At 37.0% G+C, this 12,692-nt stretch overlaps 1 protein-coding gene across 1 annotated transcript; it reads right to left on the bottom strand.

The window, feature by feature from the left end:
- Positions 1–4,508: 4,508 nt before the first annotated feature.
- Positions 4,509–8,485, bottom strand: LOC140767028 (probable ADP-ribosylation factor GTPase-activating protein AGD8). The gene is made up of 7 exons (XM_073106773.1): positions 8,232–8,485; positions 7,964–8,082; positions 6,675–7,110; positions 6,156–6,416; positions 5,836–5,958; positions 5,254–5,355; positions 4,509–4,972 (listed from the first exon to the last, which is right to left on the bottom strand). The coding sequence occupies exons 1-7, from the start codon at positions 8,298–8,300 to the stop codon at positions 4,865–4,867; spliced, it is 1,218 nt and encodes a 405-aa protein (XP_072962874.1). The 5' UTR covers positions 8,301–8,485; the 3' UTR covers positions 4,509–4,864.
- Between the last annotated feature and the right edge of the window lie 4,207 nt (positions 8,486–12,692).

Genomic DNA, 12,692 nt, shown 5'->3' with positions numbered 1-12,692 from the left:
GTGTACAACACTACACGTTGGAAACACAAATGCTTCGATAAAAAAAAATATCGTTTTGTCCTCTTACCTTGGCGTAAAAATATAATATAAAAATATCTTGCTATTATCACCACGAATTTGTCATTTATTTATTCGCATCTCTAAAGCGAATCTCAGTGACTTTTTGGTACTCGCGGCAACTAAAACATAAATTCTCGGGGGGAAAAATAATAATTAATGTTGTATATATTCGATTAAACATTTATATAAATAATAAAATAGATATAAATATTAATTTTAGAGAGGCATCTAGAGATTTTCGAAGCGTCTACACAAGAAAAATAAAACCTATCACATCATGTTCCCTGCATATTTACATTTTTACCCTTGCCATATTAATATGCCAGTTGAATGTAGTCCATTCCGGCCCAAGTTTAGAGCCCATCTTAGCCCGGCCCAATAAGGACACTTAACCCATTGGGTACCTTGGGACACCTTCAGAATTAATTATTTCAACGTTCCGTTCGTATTTATATTAGTCCGTAGATTAATTATTTTATCAAGCATTTAACTTTCCATCACAACATGATAGAGAAGAAGACAGAGGGGGAGACATGGCAATTGCCATGAATACAAGCTCTATAATAATATTGAAACATAGTATCAAGTAAATTATAATAATAATAATAATAATAAATATTCATGCATAATAGCTAGCATAAGAGGTAGGTCAACTACTGTTGAAATAAACCTCCATCTTGGCTATTATAGATAGCACAGAAAACTAGCACATAAAGAGGCTTGATGAGCTAAAATCTCTTCACCAAAGCTGGTTAGAACAACAGCACATTCTCAAAATAGTCAAAGTTCTTTCCAGATCACTCAACACGTACAAACATGCCATGCACTACTATAGTACATAAATAAAACAAATACAAGAAGGAAAACGAGAAGGAGCAACGGAGACGGTCATGGCAACGACAAACATCTCGTCAATTATGATGTAGTAGCAGCTAGCCACTGTTATGTCATTGGTGACAGTCCAAACTGGATTGGGATCCCGACTACAGAGACTTACGAAGTCGAGATAGCTGATGTGGAAGGGTTGGATACGAGATAGTTAGCAAGGAGATGAGTGGGGTCGGATCCATAGACGGTGATCTCAGGTTTGGAGGTGTAACAACTATGAAAGAGGAGGGACGAAGAGTGATACTATGAGACTATGATAGAGAGAGATATCTTATGTGAAAATAGGCAATAGTTGAAGTGGCGTTTAGGTAGGATAATCCTTTTTTATAGTCTTCTGCCAGGAGCTAGTAATACAAATATAATCGAATGCTATTTGACATTAAATGACACGGGCGGTGCTGTACTTTGCACGCAAAGCGTGGTACGTACGCAAGGCTCAATTATTTTGCAAGAGTGGGTCAAGCCCGCATGATTACTGAGAGTGCTCTGATCGGACGGCCCAGGCGAGTACCGCTTGTCGTCTGTCGTCTTTTTCTGCAAAACCTTTTTGCATTTCAACGCTTGTCTTCTCATCGAATATATTATCGCACTCCCACCTCACGCGCAATTAGGTGCTTGTACCATAGACCTCTATTTCTATTACTGCACTGCACACTAGTATACAATTTATTCTAACTAACGTTCGGTTTACCTTAGAAAAATATTATATCCAAGAACAAGTATTATTATTATTATTATTATTATTATTATTATTATAAGATGAGAATCTAAACTAGCTTACAAATGTTACTTATATATCTTTTTCTTTTTTATGGTCAAAACTGACGTGTCATAATATATAAGTAAACCAACTATAGTTTAATTAATGCTAGTCAAAGTTTGTTCGGAAGTAGTTTGGTGCTGTGGTTTGTTGGGTCAAAACAGAGGCTAATGTGGTCTTGATCATGTAGTTCGGTTTCATATACAAACAATAACTTTATAGCGTTCTCATGTAACTATATAAGATATTCTCGCTCACAATATTTTTTGTACTTTTAGAGTGAAAATGAATGCAAGTGATTTCATATTTGGAATAAAATTCTCAAGCCCAAAGGTCAGTCTTATGCAACGAGAAATATATTCATCTTAATACCAAAATTAAAGCATAGAATCGTTACTTTTATATCAGCATCATTTGTAGGATTATTAATAGAAAATATGCGGGCTTAAATAGTCTGGTTGCATAATAGAATTATTAATAGGATAATAATAATAATAATAATAAAGATATATACTTTAGGACAATTGGCATTGGTCCTTCCGAATGAATGGTAGGGCAAATTGACAAAAGTTAGCTAAAGACTTATGTTTATTTAAATTTAATCCAAATTTTACGTCACAGAAGATTAGCTGAGCAAAATGAAAGGAAAGGCATAAGTTATTCCACTTACGGCTAAAAGATCTGCCGGCCACTGGATCGTCCAGGTGGGGCCGTGAGCACGTGATCAGGTGAGGCCGAATCCACTTGTCCATCCACTCCTCACGTGCGAAGGAATGTTCGGCCCAACTTTGAATTCCCACGATCACACGGGCGGTTCAATCGTGGGCCAAGTCACCTCCGCTTTGGGGAATCGCTCTCCTGAAAGTCCACGTGTACGACCGATCTTGAACCCCAAGTACTGTTTTTCTCGAGTAGTATAGTCGTAGATAGATTAGAGAAGCCGTGGCATTTTCGGTAAATGAGGTGCCGTCGTCAGTTAGGATTCTAAACGCCGTTACTGGTGCTCAGTATATAATGACGCCCTCTGGAGTCCCCCCCAGCAAGCTAATAGTCTAATAGTGGTGTGTGCCCCGTAGCGATTTGAAGGAAAAAGGATCAGACGGCTGAGATGAAGGGAGCGAGGAGATCGACGGTGGACGACTCATCTCTATGGGGGATCGAGCAGGAGGAGGAAGACGACGAAGGATGGCGGTGCTGGAAGCACACGTGGCAGCCGCGCTACGGCGTTTGCCCCGCTTGCCTCCGAGACCGGTTGCTCCGCTTATGCCCGGAATGCGCTAACGTGCGACCGTGCGCATGCCTCCCCTCCTCCTCCTCCTCGTCCTCCTCCTTCTCTTCCCTCTCCTCCTCCGATATAGTCAGATCTGGCACCGCCTCCGCGGGGATCGGGGTGGTCGGGAAGGTTTCGTGCCTCATCGACAGTGAGCCCGCATTCCGACGGTCCAGATCCGTCGGATTCCAGCTCGTACGGTCCAGATCGATCGCCGCCGCCGCAACGGCCACGGGAAGCGGCGAACCGTGCGGAGCGAAGAGGAGTAGATGGGCGGCGCTGTGGCCGTTCTCGAGGACGAACAGGGAGGCGAATAAGGTGCCGGAGTTATCGCGGTCGAGATCGGTCGGGGTGGGGAGTGGATCGAATAAAGGCATTGTCGAGGAGAAAGGGAAGGGATGGAATCGGTACTTCCCGAGCCCGATGAAGGCTTTCCGCCTTCGGAAGTCGGCGACGGTTGGCCAAGATCGATCGCCATCGAAACTATAGAGGTAGAAAAATCAATAACAAACGGGGATAAGTAAATTTTTTGTCGTTCTAATTTCTCCTTTGTTCTTTTTTTTTTTTTTTGTTTAATTTTTCTTTCAGTTTTTCCATTTTGGTGTATATATAAATATATATATATCCTTTTTTATTTGACAGCTGATATAGCCGTAAATTTAAAATCTAGTGATATTATTAATTAATTTGTTTCATAATCCGTTTGATTCCCAATCAATTGGGTCTTGATCACGATGGACTTTGCCAGCCACTGAGAGTGCGAGCATAAGGAAAACTTTCTCTTCTCGTTATCCAGTGGACGACGTGTGGTGAATCTGAACCTTAGGATGGTAAAAGGGGGACGACGTTGAGACAGGGATGGGAACAGTGACGTTTCCAAACCCTCCCTCGCACGTGAGCGGTGGCACACGTGACGGCGTCGTCGTGTTGCTCTTAGTCGTCCAAATGAATGCCGACTCGATCTGTATGTATCGTTTCTTCTGTCCCTCTGGCCTCGAATCACGAGACGCCCACTTGGGCTATGATTGAGGAACAGCACGACGTATGGAGAGGAGGGGATGTGGACAATTACTAGTTTATGTCACGCTTGTAAAGCACCTCCTCTCTCAGTTGCCGTCAAGCTTGATTGTAATAATATATCTTTGGGATAAAGGAAGGAGGGCATAAGGATAAAAGCATAGGTGGTAGAGAAGAAGAGAGAAATTTGATGGCAGGTGACGTTGTCGCGTAGGGTTATCTTTGTGCATGTGGGTAGGTCAGCTTTCTTTGTCGGCCCACTTTATGTATACGGAGAAGATTTTGCATGTTATTTATCGCCGGTATGAATTCGACCGTCTCTGCTTCATCTTGTCAACTTCTACTTCTACTCGGAAGACTTTTGGCGTCATATTGGATACTGAATGATAGTTAAGTAGATTCTGACGGTCTAAGACTAATCAAAAAAAGATATATATATACATACAAGACGTTGCCGTCGTAACAAGATTGTCAACAAGGATCACATCAAAACAACCAGCACTACAATTCATCTAATTTGAACTTCAAACGAGTGCTTTACTAAAAAGAAAACAACAGCATCCGCATTAGTTTCGACAAGAGCAAAGCAGCTCACTGAGACCGTATGAATGCGAGGGTGAGTAGTGACAAAATTACTTAACTTGATATATCCCTAAACATCGATATGCTTAGGGAGAGAGGTTGGTCACGCATGGTAACTGGAAAAGTTTTAATGTGCATCTCTAAAAGGCAAAAAAAAAGAAAAAAAAGAAATCTTTGAAAAAATTTAACATTGTGCTCTAGCAACTTTTGATTATGCCTGACATAAATCATGTATTAAAAAAGGAGGACGAACTCCGAAATTATATATAAAAGCTTATGCACCACTCTCAGAGTATTCTGTCCTGGAGATCATTAATGAGACTGGAAGCTAATGATGTCAGCCTTTTCCCGGTCTCCCCTGCTATGTTCTTGAGGGAAGATAAATCCTGTGACGCCTGCAGCAAAAATTCAGACGATAAGGCAAATTCTTAGAGAAACCTCGTGAGAACCTTAAAAGCAAAAACTGAAAGTATGTGGTACCTACACGTTTATCTACAAATTTTTAGACTAATATTTATTGACAAAATGATATTTTGGAGCTATTAAGAGATGCAGATAAATAAGGACTAATAGAGATTATCTACACATCCAAAATCACAACTTCGTTCTGCAATCTCTATCAGTGAAATATCCGACCGACTAGCGGTTATATATTTAATGGTACAAAAGGGATTACCTGGAAGGAGATTCGATTGATAAGGTCAGCAGCTCCCAGATCAAGATTGGAATCATCTAGATCATGACCAAAGAGATCTGCACTTGAAATGGATGTTGAACCCTAGGGAAGGCAATGAAGTCAAGTTAAACAGCCAAACATTTAGCGGTTGACAGACCTGATTATAACACAAGACTCAAAAAGGTACAATCTAAAGAGACCAAAATCCCGAGTCTAAGCAGATTGATGCCAACCTAGGTATCATGATAGTAACTAGAATGCCAGAGCAGGGACTTTCACAGATGACAAAGAATTGCATCATACTCACAAAAACTTAATAATAATAATAATATTATTATTATTATTATTATTATTATTATTATTAGTCGTGTTAAATCTGGATCCACAGAAATGCTCTTTGACTTTAGAACAATTAACCAGAAAGAACTATTTATTTTCTCTACTCTTAGGACCAAACCAGCCACACTTCCAGCCCGGGATGAAATGAAAACTGGATTTATATGTGCCTTTGTCTTGTGATAGAATGTTTTCATTATTTAGTTCATTTAGACAATGACTCATGCCATTAGAAACATTACATACCGTGAACTTCTGAAGGGAAATTTGAGCCTCATTATCAGTCTTGTTCTGATCACCAAAAAACTGAGCCGATGAAATTGACTTTGCATTTGAGAATTTCTCTCTTGCTTCATTGGTTTCCTGGATCTGAAGAACATCATGGAAATAGTTAGAAAATAACATTACGTGAAAAATCATTAGATAACTAATAACAGATTACGTACACAAGCTGTACAACAGCCAACACACATGCGCACACACACTCGCCACACAATCTTCATGACCGGACGACATTCAAAATTTATTCTCTCAATATATATTTATAATAAGAATCTAAGTTTTACCTGAACTATAGAAGAAGTGGAGCTTGACTTTTTCTGGAATCCACTGTCCATTCCAAACTCAGCAAAGAAGTTTGAAGATTTTGGTGGTGCAATGTGGCCAATAACCTGGCTTCCCCCAGAGCTGGTCTCAGTTGATGTTATATTTTCCACATATTCAAAACGAGAAGGAAATGATTGGCCCGGCATTGTCATCGTACTAGGCAAGGATGTTAGAGCAGGCGTTGGTTCTTCAGGCTTTTGGTCATATAAGCTTTCACTTGGCTGCAAACAGAAAATAAAATTAATAAGGTGCTTCTTCATAATGCTCAGACAAGTTGATTCAAAATCCCAGATTCCAAAAAGAAATTAAATAGTAGAGTGGGTGGTTACACAGTTATGTTGCCCATGTATAATTCTAGACACCACAACTAAACTACATTCAAAAAATAAGAGATTATTGAAAACACACTTCTATAGAAGTTCTAATTCAGAAACAATCTTTTGTTTTTCTTAGAACAGTGAGGATGAGAAACAACTAACCTTCGTAGTTAACTTCCGGACACCAAGTCCGGTCTTGCTTCCAGTCTTCTTTGCACCTAGAGGTTTCTTGACAGAACTGATAATATTTGAATGAATGGGAGCTTTAGGTGAGCGGGTAATCTCAGGTTCACGCTCCTCGCTTACACTTTCTTTTGGTGCTTCTGAAAGCTTAATATCAAGAATGCTATGGATTGCATCTGGTTCCTGAGATACTGCAACAGGTGAGGGTGGCAAATTAGTATCTTCTGCAGAACTCTTAGCAACCTCCTTGGATAGCATCTGTCGGTATAAATCAGCAGCTCTTGATGTATATTTTGCCTCAATTTTGCCACCATCTGTCCAACCATGCTGCTTAAAGAAAACCTGTGCACGATTATTGCCTCCAAAAGCCATCATCTTCAACTGCTCCGGGGTCCATGAGTCTAGGTTAGTTGACCTAGATATTAAGGAAATAATTTTAAAACAGAGAGAGTATAGTACCCTAATCTACGTAAGATTCATTAAGTGTACAACTATTTCTATGTGATGCCATTAACCTGATAGAACACATGAAAAAGGAATATTTCAAGAAGCAAATACAGTATAAATGACGAAATAAGTAAACAATGCCATGCAGACGAAGCTGGATACAACAAACCTTGAATTAAATCGAATCAGCCATAATGTATTATAGGAATATAGCTAAATGAATCCAACATAGCTGCTCAAGTTTCCTTTTCCATTCCTTCTTTTCTTCTCCCATTCATCAGCACAAACAATGTTTTCAGTAGGATCATATCATAATGACCCTGTGCTGAGACAATACCAATTCTAGTTTTCCAGTGTAATCGATGGCAAAAACATGCCCTTTACAGTGAACTACATGATTTCTCATGACACTCAGCAGTGAGCAGTGAGCACATAGTGCATTGCCTTAAATTTAAGTATGTACTATGTAGTTAATCAACTGCAATTCTAGACATTCAAATATTTATAAAACCTAAGTCAGCTGAAATGGAAGCTGGTTGGCAGCCAATCTGCATTCATTCGTAATCCTATACTCCCTACGGTTGTCTTTTTTATCGTGATCTCGCTTCATGGCATATGATTTGCATGATAAGGGATTACAATTTTCTAAAAATTTTGTTCGAAATGGAAAAGAAAATAAACATTTCAAGTTCATCGATTCAGATATTTACTCTTAATAATCGTACAATCACTGCACATCAGTCGCACCTTTTACATGCATCGCAACTATCATACCCAACAAAACCTAGAAACAGCATACCAATGGAAAAAGTTTCAGATACCTCACGAAGCTGATATGCACGCCGAGGTTCCGGTGAACGGCGGAGCAATCGATGCAAAGAAATATCCCGTACGTCACCGACGCCCACGTCGGGTTCTTGGAGTTGCAATCGAAGCATGTCTGAGGGAAAAAAAAACACAAAAGGGAACCAAGAAAAGAAGCCAAATCAATATCCACAACCCAAATCGATCAGATTTAGGGACCCCCCAACAGCGGATCCGATATCACACGGTAAAGATCGAGTGCAATAAAACCCTAATAGAGCTTACCTTGTTCTCCGATTTGGCCTTGAGCTTCCGGAAGACGACGTTCTTGTCGCTGAAGCTATCGAAAGCCATGGCGGTGGAGATCAGAGGAGAGGAGAACGGGGAAAGGGAAGGTTTCTTACTCTCTCTCTCTCTCTCTCTCTATCTCTCTATATAGAAATTTGAGGAAGAGGAGGGATGGAGACGATGAATTGGGGTTCTCGGTTTCTTTCCAAATTCGCAAAGCCACGAGTCGTCGGAGGGAAGCGGCTCGTGAGATCGTGGCGAGAAAAGTAAAGTGGTTTTTTAGCGCCTTTTGCAATTTAATTACGTTTATTTTTCTAATTTAGTTTTTTTTTTAATATAATTAAGTACACATAATACATATATACACCATGCAATTCAGATTAGATTGGATCACCTCTTCGAGACATTGGGCTCAATAGGTTAAGTCTAGTTATATTATTTATTTATTTAATTTAGTTAGAGCTAAAATTTTATTAACTAAATTCATCTTTTCGAGAAAATATTCGCGGTCTACATATATCCGAATAATATTAAACTAATTGGATAAGATCAATAACCTCTAAATCTATAATTTTAGTATTCATGACTTCTTCAAATTCAGAATCTATCTACAGCGAAAAAAATAAGAGAAGATTTGGAATCTATTTGTAGCAAAACTAAAAAGGGAAGATTTAGATTCTGTAGCAAAATGAAGGGTTAATCTAAGAAGATAAAAAGATTGATTTAGTTTATTTGTTATAATTTTAACTTAGGTGTTTAGGTCTTATAGTAAGCCCATAAATATGTGAACGAAAGTCTAATTGGACATTAATTTGATAATTGAAAAAGGCATTGTGCATTTTATCTTTTTCTCTTCTTCCTCTAGCCATTAGCCCCTCTCTCACCTCTTTTCTTTCACCGCCCAAGTTTTGATCAGCTTCATCTAACTCCTAATTCTCCCTCTTTTACGACAACTTTTACATCTTTACACCAAGGAATTAACCTAGCATCAATGTAACCGTTGACGGGTTAACAAGGTAGGGTTTATTTGGTCTTCTGTCGTTGTTTGGCCAATATTTCAAGATTTAGCCATCAAAACACTATGATCTTGGATTCGTTGAAAATATATTTTTAAGGGTGACAATATATCCAAATTCAAGAAAATCCAATGGATAGATTATCCACGGCTTCTTTTGAAAGTCACGTTCCTAATCTTATCCAGAATAGTTTCGGATAGTATCAAACTAGTTCGTGACAATATGATACATCACTGGTATTTTTTATTATAAATAAAAAAAATTAAATACAATTATATTGCAAAACAGCAGCCGTACCCTCAAACAGAAAGTAACGAATTTTTATAATTTGATTAAAATTTTAAATTCGTAATAATAAATCCTAAATATTTGAGTATAAATCGTGTACATATAATAAAATATACATTTATACATTTAATTATATACTAAATTAAAAAAAACTAAATGTAATTAATTGTACGAGGTAATATATTTTATTTAACGCAAAATACTATTTGTAAGTTTTTTTATAGATGAATTAAAAAAAAACCACTGAGTTTTTTAAAAATTAAAAGCATATTTAATTTGAGATTATGCTACGAACTCGATTAGTAAATCTTATTTTTTATTCTTAATTTTTTTAAAATAAAATTAATTAGTTATAAGAAAGATAAAAAAACTATTTAGTTACTGAATAAGTTTAGCGATCTCTGAATAAGTTTAGCGATCTCTGAACCAATAAACTTATATTCAAAGCAGACGAGCTAGAGTGTTTTTCTTTGTTCACAAGTGAGCCGCTAAAAATGTATATATTACTTTCTATTACATTATGCAGCAAGCTACGTTAAGATATAACGTTGGATACACAAATGGAATTCCCACAGTTCCATATCATATTCATACAAATTGTAACATTTGTAACGTGAGACGCCAAAAGTTCCACTTTAAGATATAATATATTATTATTATTATTATTATTTTATATTACAACAAGTATATGATTTCGGCCCGACTAAGGCCTCAGTCCGTCCATTGGGTCTTTTCTAGTTGGGCTTGCATTTGAGTGGATTTAGGCCCAGCCCAAAAGGATCTACCCCATGCATACGTCGAATTAAATTGGGGATATTAGTGCGTTAAACTTATACGATCAAATTAACCAGGGGCTAGGGGTTTAATTCTACTGCGAAACTTCACAAATGAGAAGTATAGCCCAGCTATATATTAGCCTTGTGATTAGCATGCTTCTTTTTTTCTTAATCCCCTTTTAAACACACCATTAATGTACAAAAATATATCATTAGGTGGAACTAATAAATCCAGAACATCCCATGGAACATCTAGACTTATTCGCTGTCAACCAATCAACATGCACCGCCCAAAAGTATCGCCACTATAATTTGGATCATGTCTAAGTCTAAGTAGATTTTGTCCAGTAGAGGGATCCTTGCAGAGGAAAGAATACAACGCTAGCCTTTTGTTACTATTAATGGATTCGGATTCCGATATTCTTGTTCACTATATTAGGACTTTTCTTTTTACCAATCTTTATTAGTCACTCTCTCATTATTTAGAATAATAAATATTTTAATCAAAAGACAAGTAGTAATGGAATAACTCATTTTCTTAGTGACATAGTTTTATAATCGAATACTATTGGTGCTCTTGATTGTCACGTGGAGAATTGATAGGATAAACAATAATTAGTGCCCCCCACCACCAATCTATTCCATTGCTACTTTCGAGATTTTAATAGCAAAATGGAGATTAAAATGCCAGAAAAGAGGAACACATGCAATAGGTAGTCCATTGTAATTGTCTTGTAGCTAATTTATTATAAGCATAATGTCTAATAATAAAATATTGTAGCTCGACAAATATAATAATAATAATAATAATAATAATAATAATAATAATAATAATAATAATAATAAATACAGATATTAAATGGTTTGTACAATAACTAATGTATAGAAGAAAGATAATTAATAATGTAACAAAACAAAGGAGAGAAAATATAAACAGATGAAAATTTAATGCTTCAATGTATTGAATTGCTACAGGGAAAATCGTACAACAACAAACAGTAAAAAGATCACTATAATTTAATTACAGTAGAGACGGTTAATAAAATTATTATCAAACACATAACTTAATTAAGCTTGTGGTTTAATCTAAATAATCTTAAAGTACAATGAACAGTGTTTATGTGGGGGGTGGGGGGTTCATTTTTTTTCTATGATGTCCGTGTGAACGCAACCGAGTGGTCCTCTCCACGTGACACCCAATGATTGGTTAAAATCGCTGTCGTATGTACAAACAGGACCATCCGAGCAGCGACGAAGAGTCCCCATCTCACCACGTGGTTTCCCCGGTATGGCGAGGCGAAGCTGTACGGACGCCACAGCGAACCAACAGAATAGCTAAATAAGGCCAAGCATTACGCGCCACGTGTATATATGGCTCGTCAGAATTATTGTGGTACAGCTAATTCAGCAGCATCCCGACAGCATCGCCACGTGGCCACGTTGGCCGCAAGTTAAATATCTTTTTATTATTATTATTATTAAAGAAAAAAAAAAAGGAGTAAAAAATATATTCGTGGTTCACATGCATCATCTGCTTTCCAAGCCCAACCACTGCACGTTTTGATTTTCTCTCCTACTCGATCATAAATGCAAGTCACGGATTATTATTAAATATTACGCAAGAGTAACGCCTTGGGTATCTCAAGTTGCACTTTAAATACTATACACTTATAATAAATTATCATATATATATATATATATATATATACACAAACGCAAGTGGATGTACCTGATCGATTAATTAAATTCATACAAAGTTAAATTGAACCTATTTATGGCTCGTACTTACTATTCTACTATTAGATGCATCTGACAAACTAACCATCACATCTCTCTATTCGATCCACCTAATTTAAATAGGCCCTTTACATCACCGTCACAGTACTATTCGCGGTGACAATCTGATTTTAAAGGTAAGAAAAATTTTAATTCAAAATAAGTAAATAAATTGTAAAATATAAAATTATATATAGTCTTGTTTGTTTAATTAATGTTTGGTATTAGCTTCCTAAGACTAATTTGCTCTCCACTAATTACTTCTGAAATAATTAACATTAGTCTCCGACGGTTGTCTTGCACGTCCAAAAAAAAAAACAGTTATTCGAATGTCTTGTCAAACCTGAACGGTATTATACTTTCTCTCAAATACGAACAAAATAATAAAATTAGATATAGTGAGAAAATAATATAAACGGGATCCAACCCAACACGCCAAAAAGTAAATTTAGGTTTAATTCGCGTGAAAATTAAACCGAATATCACAACACATATGTATGATTAATTTGCATATTATTTTTTATCTATAAAATAGTTATTATTTTTGGGGCCCACATTCTATACAAAGTTTAACATTTATATAATATACTAATATTTATTAA

Source organism: Typha angustifolia, chromosome 9 (genome assembly GCF_048772165.1).
Source record: "Typha angustifolia cultivar Huaian chromosome 9, ASM4877216v1, whole genome shotgun sequence".
NCBI classification, from domain to species: domain Eukaryota; kingdom Viridiplantae; phylum Streptophyta; class Magnoliopsida; order Poales; family Typhaceae; genus Typha; species Typha angustifolia.
This window is presented reverse-complemented; position numbering and strand designations above follow the sequence as displayed.

What these genes read in the sequence shown, in the direction of transcription:
- LOC140767028 (XM_073106773.1), bottom strand. Translation starts at nt 8,300, where the DNA reads ATGGCTTTCGATAGCTTCAGCGACAAGAACGTCGTCTTCCGGAAGCTC. An exon ending in GTGCATATCAGCTTCGTGAG is followed by an intron (nt 7,111 to 7,963) that starts GTATCTGAAACT and finishes CTTAATATCTAG; the next exon opens with GTCAACTAACCTAGACTCAT. An exon ending in TTTCCCTTCAGAAGTTCACG is followed by an intron (nt 5,356 to 5,835) that starts GTATGTAATGTT and finishes TGCCTTCCCTAG; the next exon opens with GGTTCAACATCCATTTCAAG.